At 36.7% G+C, this 10,526-nt stretch overlaps 1 protein-coding gene across 1 annotated transcript; it reads right to left on the bottom strand.

Annotated features, from left to right (window-relative positions):
* Positions 1-1,248: 1,248 nt before the first annotated feature.
* Positions 1,249-2,190, bottom strand: LOC106000434 (olfactory receptor 11G2). The gene has a single exon (XM_013035697.1). The coding sequence runs from the start codon at positions 2,188-2,190 to the stop codon at positions 1,249-1,251; it is 942 nt and encodes a 313-aa protein (XP_012891151.1).
* Positions 2,191-10,526: the final 8,336 nt, after the last annotated feature.

Raw genomic sequence — 10,526 nt, 5'->3', positions numbered from 1 at the left:
TCAAGGTGAGCGCTCTACCACTTGAACTACAGCACCACTTCCGGTTTTCTGGTGGTTTATTGGAGATAGGAGTCTCACGGTCTTTCCTGCCCTGGCTGGCTTTGAACCGCGATCCTCAGATCTCAGCCTCCTGAGTAGCTAGGATTACAGGCGTGAGCCACCAGCGCCTGGCTTAGTTCTTTTTCTTTTTCTTCAAAAGATAAATGTAACTCATTTTCAAAAGTAAATGAACTTTTGGCCAGCTTTATGATCCAGAAAAATCTTCCATAAGAACTTGGAAATTGTAACCCCTATACAGCATCTTTATAATAAAATACAATTAAAAAAGAATTAACTTGAATTAACCTGGAAATAGACCTTACAAATGTCATCTCCTGCAATGATGGTGTATCTATCTCCTAGTTCCTGTGGGAGGGAAGGATCCCAACTTCAGCAGACTAACTTCCAAGTTGCAGAATGATTTCCTGTCATCAGTGTGTGAGAATATCACTCCTTTTGTATAAAGCCAGTTATCAAATATAGATGGCTCCCCAATTTAGCAAGTGGATATAGGATGACATGATACATTGTGCTGTCACAGTCTCCTGAGGACTGATTATTATTTATCTTCAAAAGAAGTACATAATGGATCACATTAACATTACTATATAGAATGATAAGGAATCTTTTCAATTCACAAAAAGTGCCTGTGTGTTCTATGATACACATTTTTTTTTGTGGTTTAATGCTTACTGAATAACAGAACTGACTTTTTTTCTTCTCTGCCTTTATGGAGAGGTTTTTCTGGTTTGACAGATTTGTTACTAATTAATTATGCCAGTAATGGACTGGAGCTTGAACTCAGGACCTACTTACTGTTCTTTAGCTTTTTTTGCTTAAGGATGGAACTCTTAACACTTGAGCCATACCTCCTCTTCCAGATTTTAATTGGAGTTAAGAGTCTCATGGACTATCCTGCTCTGGTTGGCTTTGAACCACAAAGCACAGATGCCAGTCCCAGCTGGAATTACAGGCATGAGCCATGAGTGCCCAGCAGAAGATTTTTTCTTCAATATTTAAACAAAATGATAACTTTGTCATTTGTAAAGTTAAGAAGGTAAACTACATCTTTGTGACTCCTTATAAGGACTATATATTCTAGGAACTAATAAAACAGAAATATTTTCTGAGCCATATCCATTAATTTTCTTTTTAATCAATAAAGTAAAATCAGATATTGTCTCTCAAAAATCTTTTAAAATAAGTACCTTAATTTTGTATTTTCAGTAATTTTTTCATTGCGTCTTTCATATCTTTGTTCCTTAGACTATATATTACAGGATTAACCAGCGGAGTGACCACAGAATAGAACAGAGTTACAATTTTTTGCATTCCAGCTCTATGACCAGATGTTGGGCTTACATACATGACCATCACTGAGCCATAGAAAAGAGAAACCACAGCCAGATGGGAGCCACAGGTAGAAAAGGCCTTTTTTCTTCCAGCTGCTGAAGGGACCCTCAATACAGCTCGGAGGACCAAAACATAGGACCCCATGATGAAGAGAAAGGGAATAAATAAAAGCAAGGAACTTAAGGAGGAGCTAGTCAACTCTATCATGGGGTCTCTGGTACAGATAAGGGCTAGCAGTGGACCTGGGTCACATAGAAAATGGTCAATAATTCTAGATCCACAGAAAGTCATCTTGGAAATGACAGTGATGGGAACTAGGAACCAGAGGAAACCAAGTACCCAGCAGCTGATCACAAGGTTGTTGCAGAGATGTCTGGTCATAATGGTAGGATAGTGTAGAGGCTTACAGATGGCAAGATACCGATCAAAAGCCATAACTGCTAGAAAAAAACATTCTGTAGATCCCAAGGAAAAGAAGAAATAGAACTGGAGAAAGCAGCCAGAAAAGGAGATGACCTTGGTGTCAGAGAGGAAATTGGCCAACATGTTGGGGACTGTGGAGGTGACATACCAGATCTCCAGGAAGGAGAAGTTGGCCAGCAGGATGTACATGGGGGTGTGGAGTCTCTGATCCCAGTACACAGCACAGATGATGGAACCATTGCCCATGAGGGTGAGGATGTAGATGAAAGAGAAGAGCATGAAGAGGAGGATCTGGCTCTGCCTAGGACCAGGGAAACCCAGGAGGATGAAGCCAGGAATGGTACTGAAGTTGCTGAGGGTATTGATGTCTGTCATGTGTCTGTGAGCTGTAAAAGTGCCAGCAGTTACTGAATAATACAAAGACAAATTGTGATCCAGAAATGTCTTCAACCTATTTGAGAAATGCCATGTACATATAAATAATAATAATAATAATTATTATTGTTGTGCCAAGTCCTAAGGTTTGTATTCAGGGACTAGGCATTTTCTATGAGCTTTTATGCTCAAGGCTAGCATTACCACTTGAACCACAGCTCCACTTCTGGCTTTTTGGCGGTTAATTAGAGATAAAAGTCTCATGGACATTACTGATAGACTGGTTTTGAACTTTGATCCTTAGATCTCCCGAGTAGCTAGGATTACAGTGTGAGCCACTACTTTTGTATAATTTGAAAATACTGTTCTCTTGGACACTAGTATGTAAAAGACACTGGAAACATGAATTGCTAATGGATATACATAGAAATTCCCTTGTTGTGAAATGGAAATATGCAGATTAAATAAGCCAAAAATTCACTGAATCATCATGAAGAAAAGTGCTACTGTAGCTATCATCGAGGTAAAGAATAGAACACCCTAGACATTTCCTCTCGTGCTATATTCTAATCACTACCTCAACTTCTCTGCTCTCTACCTGCAATATTCCTTCCCTATGGAAATCATTTTTTTGTTTTTTTAAAAATAATTTATCAACCAAATATGTACTTCTAAATAATTGTTACTATTTTTGTCTGCTTTCTTTTACTTTGCATAAGTGTAATTGTACTACTCGACTTTTGGATACTTTCTTTATTTCAATAATAAGTTGTCAAATTATGTTGTATCTATCTACAGGTAATTAATTTTTACTGTTCTATACTATTGCATGTGTGATTAAAGCGTTACTTTAGACGTTGTAGTGTAGATGACTATTTTGGTTGATTTCTAGTTTGATGCTCTTGGAAGAAATTTTAGTATGCCATGTAGTTTAGCTCTCCTGGCTCACATCTCCAAAAGGTGTATGTATCTTCAATTGTAATAAGCAGTTTTCTTTGATTTTTTTTCCTCCTCTTCCTCCTCCTCTTCCTTCTGTTCCTCTTCCTCCTCCTCCTCTTCCTTCTGTGCTGCTGCCGCCACCGCCACCTTTTTCTTTATTCCTCCTTCTTCCTCTTTCTTCTTCTTCCTCTTCCTCCTCTCCTTCTTCCTTCTTCTCCTCTTCCTCTTACTTCTTTTATTCTAGTATTGAGCTGGTCTCACACTTTTCATCTTCTTGTGTAGTTAGGCTTATAGGTAGCTGTGTACCATCTACATAAAGTAGATTTTTGCACAATTTTTAAGTTCCTATTGACAGTGTATGAGAGCTGTCAGTGTTCTCTAATGTTAAGGTCTTTACCAGGGTACTGAGATATGAGAGATAGATGCATTTTCACAACTTGTCTTTTTCTTTCTTTCTTGTAATAATATCACATTGGGCAATATTCTTCTTGGCAGTATTTTCTCTTCAGAACAGATGGTTATATAATTTTTTTCCTTTAAAGAGAATATTTTATGTGTGATAAAGAAAAATAGTCTCCAAAACCTAATGTGGAACTCTTTAATACAGGATATAATTTACAGGAGCTCTGAGAATGTCATTATCCATGTAGAAGTCTGTGATCTACCTCAGGACATTACCAGATATTTCTCTCCTATATGTCTCAGAGAGAGTAGTTGAATTAGTTCATTTAGGAATATCTTCCTGAAGAGTAAATTTCAAAGAGAAATTTCTTTTAGCCTTGATATCAATTTGCCTGAAAAGTTCTTATGTAGAGATAATTGGGAATTGAGCTTAATGTTTGCACCTAAAAAACTTTCACTAAAATTTACAAAATAAATGAATAAATGCACTTAGTTTATTTATAAATAAAATTTATTTATGAATAAAATTAAAGAGAGAAAGGAAGGAAAGAGATCATAGCTACCAAGAGCAAAGCTTAGATTGTGTGTGACTGGATACAGTATAGCTGAAACCATTTGGAATCACTTGTTTCCATTAAAATAGTTGACTAAGCTATTTGATAATGCAATCTGCTTCTATTAATGCAGTTTTGTCCATCAATGCTAGATACAGCTAAGGGATAGTCAGCATTAATATGATTTTTCTGGGATAGCTTTTTGTCTGTGTTTGAAGTAATGTGTTTAAAAAGTCCCTTACCTTTCAATCTAGTTATTAAAATGATGGAGCCTGTCATTATTGATACAGTGTTAAAGTAGATTTATCACAAAATTGACAAAAAGAGAAAACTTTTTTCCTCCCTTTCTAGGCACTCCTGAGCAGATGTCCTATGGACTGTTTTGCTTCTGCACAATGGCTTCATGTTATGCTGAATTAAAAAAAAATCTGAACAATATTAAAAATGAACAATACAATTTGTGGGTAGGGACAGTAGGAAAAAACTGGGAGATTATGAGGGAAGGGGTATCATTGTCTAAAAAGAAATATACCCTTTACCTGACTTATGTAACTGTAACTCTTCTGTACATCAACTTCATAATAACCATAAAAACTTAAAAAATCCCAACAATCTTTGTTTACTAATCTTGCAGTAAGGTCTTCAGTTTGGTTATTACAGCTCTTTGTACATAAGACGTACATAGAAACATGAATATCTAGTTTATTTTATCTGGATTGCTATATGATCAATCAATCAATTGCAAATTAGTTTTGGAAGTTGGTGTAGTTGACAGTAATCTATTTGGAATTTCCCAAAGAGTAAGTCTTCTGTGGCTAAATGGCAGTCAGTATTTGTCAAATAGCAGCTGGTTGCAGCATATTTTTTGTTTTTTTCTTGTTTTTTTCAGGGAGGGGAAAGAAGATTAGCAAACTAATCAATATTTTAGAATTTATAAAATGAATGCAAAAGCTTTCTTCTGCTAGTGCTAGATCTGATGTTTGTGACAGTAGGATGCATGTGGTAAATAAAATTTCCCAAGAAATTTATATTTTAGTTTATATTGCCTCAACCTTTTTAGTATCTTAGCCCTGGGAAGAACAGATCTTGATTCTTGTATGACAAAATTACATTTTTTGAATGTCTTTTCCATTCTTATTTTAAGAACTTGTGAGGGACTGAGATATCAAGTATTTCTTTCTTTTCAAGATGTGCTTAAATCAGACATAAAAAATAAGTTTTATATAATACTATTTTCATTCAGGATTAATATTAATGATATGCCATTTCTGAGGAAACTGTTTAATCAAAATCTCTGATCTTCAAATGAGGCTGTTAATAAGTGTTGGGGCCAGAAGGTACATGGACAATGAATAGAGGTGCTAACTAATTTCCTGTAACATGTGAAGGTGATTTGGATTTTAAATTCTATAAAATTATCAATGTGTTTTAGGTCTGCAGCTTTAATAATAATTGGGAGAAAAGTCATTCAATTCCTTGCAAATGAATAGAATTTGCTGCTAATGATTGAACATCTCCCTCACCCCCCCCTTTTTGGTCTTAGTCTTGAGACTGGAACTCAAGGCCTAGGTGCTATCCGTGAGATTTTTTTTACTCAAGGCTAGTCCTCTACTAGTTGAGCTATAGCTCCACTTCTGGCTTTTTGGTGGTTAGTTGAAGATAAGAATGAATAGAATTTTCTGTCTGGGCTGGCTTCAAACCATAATCCTCAGATTTGAGCCACCTAAGTAGCTAGGATTACAGATATGAGCCATCAGAGTCCAGCTCAAAATACATTTTAATGCTTGAAATAGTTAAATATTCAATAACTTTCTATTTTAGACTACTCTATTTTAGTTACATTTCTTTTTCATATATATAATTCTCTATATAAAACTATATATGTATATAAACTATATATAACTTTATATAATAAAACTATATATAAAATGATATAAATACATATAACTTTTAATGTTCTAAAATGGCTATAATCATACCTTTAAAAGCTGCGAATTAAGCCAGGCATTCATGCCTTATGTCTGTAATCCTAGCTACTACCAAGCTGGGATCTGAGGATTGCAGTTTGAAGTCAACCTGGGCAGGAAAGTCCATGAAGTTTTTACATCCAGTTAATCACCAGAAAGCTAGAAGTGGAGCTGTAGACTGCAAACTTTTTTTTTTTGGGGGTCCGGTCGTGGGTCCTGAACTCTGGTCCTGGGCACTGTCCCTCAGCTCTTCAGCTCAAGGCTAGCGCTCTACCACTTGAGCCACAGTGCTACTTCCGGCTTTTTTCTTTTTTCTTATGTGGTGCTGCGGAATCGAACCCAGGGCCTCATGCATGCAAGGCAAGTGCTCTACCACTGAGCCACCTTCCCAGCCCGATTGCAAACTTTTAGGGAAAAAAAATCCCAGGCTCTGAGTTCAAGCCCCAGTACCAGAAACAGTTTAAGAAAGATAGGCTATATGTGGCTAGAATAAATTCAGAGAGCTGTAGATAAAAGCTTTTAAATTTTGCAGCTACATTATTGTTTTACTATTGTAAGCTCTATATCACCTTTTACCTGTATCAGGAAAGGGAATCCCAGACTGAAGCTTCTTACAAGTTCCTTTCTTATTTTCTTAGAGAGCTGTGTCCGTCTTTTTGGCAGGAACTGTTGGAGAGGAAAAGTGCAAATTGTGATGAAGATGCTTGATTTTGTTTGAGGCAGGATGAAGAGGCAATAAGCAGAGCCTGCTAGGAAGCAAATTACCCAGTTCCTCCTGACCCTTGAGGATCCACTTACTTCCAAAAGCAGAATAGTGTCAAGAGACAGCTGTGTGCTTGTTATTTAGTTCCCTTGGGGCATGCCTTAATTTCTATTTTTAAAAAGGCAAGTTGATATGCGTTTGCTTCAAATTTCTTATAAGTGAGACACAATACAACTAACTAACTTACTAACTGGGTTGATTAATTAAACAACCAATACTTGTGGCCAGTGAAAACTCTTAGAAACCTGAGGGCTTCTCCTCAAGTGCCTGCAAGTGAGCTAACATTCACAGGAGTATGCATGCTGGTCTTCCATGCACAGCAGTGCTGTGGTACTCTCTTGGAATTCATCTTATAGAATACAACCTCATTAAAGGATGATCATGGGTTGAGTGCTAGATCTTCAGCTGGTGGTATTGCTGTGAGAGATGATGGAATTTACATAGGTTGTAGCTGGAGGAGATAGGAGACTAGGGTGTAACCTAGGGTTTATTTTTGGTGCCTGGCCCTTTCCTCTCTTGCTTCTGTCAGCTAAAAGGTGAATGGTCTCTACCTCATGTTCCATTATTATAAGTATCTGCCTCTCTCGCCACTAGCCCAGAATCACCAGACCCAAGAATTTTGGACTGAAACCTCTGAAACCATGAGTTGAAATAAACATTTCTTCCTAAAAAAGCTGTTTATAACTGGCATTTTGTCATAGCAATGAAAAGTATGACTAACATGGAGATCATGATGAGACAATCAGAATTTTGTCTAAGCACAGTGCTGTGTGACACCCAAAAAATACCCAACATTCTCTTGTCTTGGCTAAAATAAGTATTGCTGTCCTTCCCTCCCTCCTTCACTCCTTTCCTCATTGTTTAACAATCTCCTCTCTTCCTTCTTCTTCCCCCCCACTCTTTTCTTTTCCCTTGCCTCTCTCCCATCTTCCTCTCTCTTTCTCTCACTCTGGTCTTCTAAATGAGCTTTGTAAGTATGAGGACTTCTAAAAGAGTTTTGGCAGGATTTTAAAGGAGTTTTATGGCAGTACAGGGGATTATAACAAATGATACAAACATGACTTAAGGAATTTTAACATGTATACATCTGTAAAATCCGCACTGTGATAGTAATTTTATTATCATGCCCCTAAGTCTCCTGGTACCCTTTACCATCACCTCTCTCTTACTCCTCCTTGACTTTCTCCATGGAAACAGCTGGTCTTCCCACTATTATTGAGTTTGCATATTTCTATAGTCTATTTGAAATAAGCAAAGCACAGGAAGACAAATACTGCAGGCTGTCATTCACTTATGTGTTGAAGTAAAAACATTGATCTCATAGACAAAGTTGAATAGTGGTTAATAGAGGCTGAGGGGAGGAAAGAATGGAGGGAGATGGTTAACTGGGACAGAAGACATTTGGATAGGAGCAATAATTTCTAATGTTTGATAACTATGGCTGATGTTAATACATGTTTCAAAATAACTGAATATTCATAACAGAGAAATGATTTGTGTCTGTGGTGATAAGTATATGTCAATTACTTTGATCTGATTATTCCACATTATATTATTTAATTGAAATATCATTTTGCTTCACAACTATGTGCATTTGTGTTAAAATAAAAATATATAAATGGACTTAGACCATTATGCATTTTTTTGTAAGACCTTTCCCTCCAATGTAATTATTTGGAAATTCATCTAAGTTGTTGTAGGCATAAAGTTAATTTCTTTCTATTGCTGAATAATTCTATATTGTGTAAATATATAGAATTTGTTCAATATGTCGTAGAGATTAAGGCTTTCTCCATATCATAGCTATTGTGAATAATTTGCAGCAAACATAGGAAGTACTATTTCTCATTATTCATTTTTTTAGTATTATTTATATATTCTGGAAGCAAGTACTTCAATAGCTATGTGGTTTAAGAACATTTTCTTCCCTGTCTGTGGCTTGTCTTTCTATTTTCTTAATAGTGTTTTTCAAAGTGCTGACATTTTCACTTTGATGGAGTCCAACAAATCAATTTATGATGTGTCCTTTTAATCCTTTTGTTGTTGTATCAAAACAGTCTTCAACTACAATAGTTTTCCTATGTGTTTTCTTCTATAGGACGTTAAAGCTTTAGTTGCATAATCCATTTTTGTATATTTTCTAATGTGCTAAAATTAAAGTTCATAATTTTCGATATGGAAATACAACCATTTTACCACCACATTTTAAAATACTTTAGTATCTCTGTTCAACAGCTGTTCTTTCTATGTAGCTCTTTTTTTGGACTACCTATAGTCTTCCACTGATCTACTTGTCTAACAGTGATGACATATTTGTTCAGCTGGTTTATAGTGAGTCTCGAAAGCAGGCAGTGTTAGTCTTTCAACTTTAATCAAGGCCCTTTGCATTTGTATAGGAATTTTTGTTGTTGTTGTTGTTTGTGGGGCTTGAACTCTGGGCCTGAACACTGTCCCTCAGCTCTTCAGCTCAAGGCCAGCACTCTTATCACTTGAGCAACAGCGCCACTTCCGGTTTTCTGGTGGTTTATTGGAGATAAAGAGTTTCACAGACTTTCCTGCCTGGGCTGGCTTTGAACCCCGATCCTCAGATGTCAGTCTCCTGAGTAGCTATGATTACAGGTGTGAGCCACTGGCGCCTGGCTTTGTATAGGAAATTTTTACATTTGCTTGCTAATTTATACCAAAGCAAGCCTTCTGACAGTTTGATTTGTGCTTGCATGACTCTTCGGATAATTTGGGGGAGAATTCATGTCTTAATAATGCTGACATCAGTTATTTGCCTCACTGTACCAACTAACACTTTCAGTACAATGTTGAACGGAAGAGATTTATTTTCACTATGTGTTAGCTATGTTTTGAAGATAGCTTTCATGAATAAAAGAAGGCTATTCCTAGTTTGCTAAAAATCTGTGTCAGACTCATTGTATATTACAAAATATTTTATTTGTTACATGGGTATTTAATTACCTATTTAACCTGGCTTAAATAGGAAAAATAATGTCAAATTTCAAACAATTCTGGGTTTATTTTTTGCCTTCTTTTTGTGTCACTACTTAGGTTTTTAACTCAGGGACTTGTGCTCTTTTTTAAAAAAACATTTTTATTATATTTAAGTGAATGTACAAAGGAGTTGCCATTCATTCCTTGCTTTTTTTTTTCTGCTTAAGACTAGCATTCTTTCATTTGAGTTACAGTTCCACTTCTGGCTTTTTGCTGGTTAACTGGAAATAAGAGACTTACAGACTTTTCTCTCTGGGTTGGCTTTGAAATGAAGTCCTCATATCACAGTCTTCTGAGTAAATAGGATTGCAGGTGTGAGCCACACTCAAGGCCTGGGTGCTACCCCTGAGCTTCTTTTGCTCGAGACTAGTGTTGTACCACGTGAGCAACAGCTCCACTTCCAGCTTTTTTTTTGTGTCACAGACTTTCCTGCCTGGGTTGGCTTTGAACTGTGATACTCTTATCTCAGCTTCCTGTGTAGTTTTGATTATAGGCATGAGCCACTAGCACCTGGCTTATAGGTTTCTTTTTCTTATGTATTTATGTATTTATATATTTATGTATTTATTGGTCAGTCGTGGGGCCTGAACTCTGGGTCTGGGCGCTATCCCTCAGCTCTTCAGCGCAATGCTAGCACTCTACCACTTGAGCCACAGCACCCACTTCTGGATTTTTCTGCTTATGTGGTGCTGAGGAATCGAACCCAGGGCC

This window comes from Dipodomys ordii, unplaced genomic scaffold (genome assembly GCF_000151885.1).
Source record: "Dipodomys ordii isolate 6190 unplaced genomic scaffold, Dord_2.0 Scaffold218, whole genome shotgun sequence".
NCBI lineage: Eukaryota > Metazoa > Chordata > Mammalia > Rodentia > Heteromyidae > Dipodomys > Dipodomys ordii.
Note: the sequence above shows the minus strand (reverse complement) of the source record. Positions and strands in the feature narration are given on the sequence as shown.

What these genes read in the sequence shown, in the direction of transcription:
- LOC106000434 (XM_013035697.1), bottom strand. Translation starts at nt 2,190, where the DNA reads ATGACAGACATCAATACCCTCAGCAACTTCAGTACCATTCCTGGCTTC.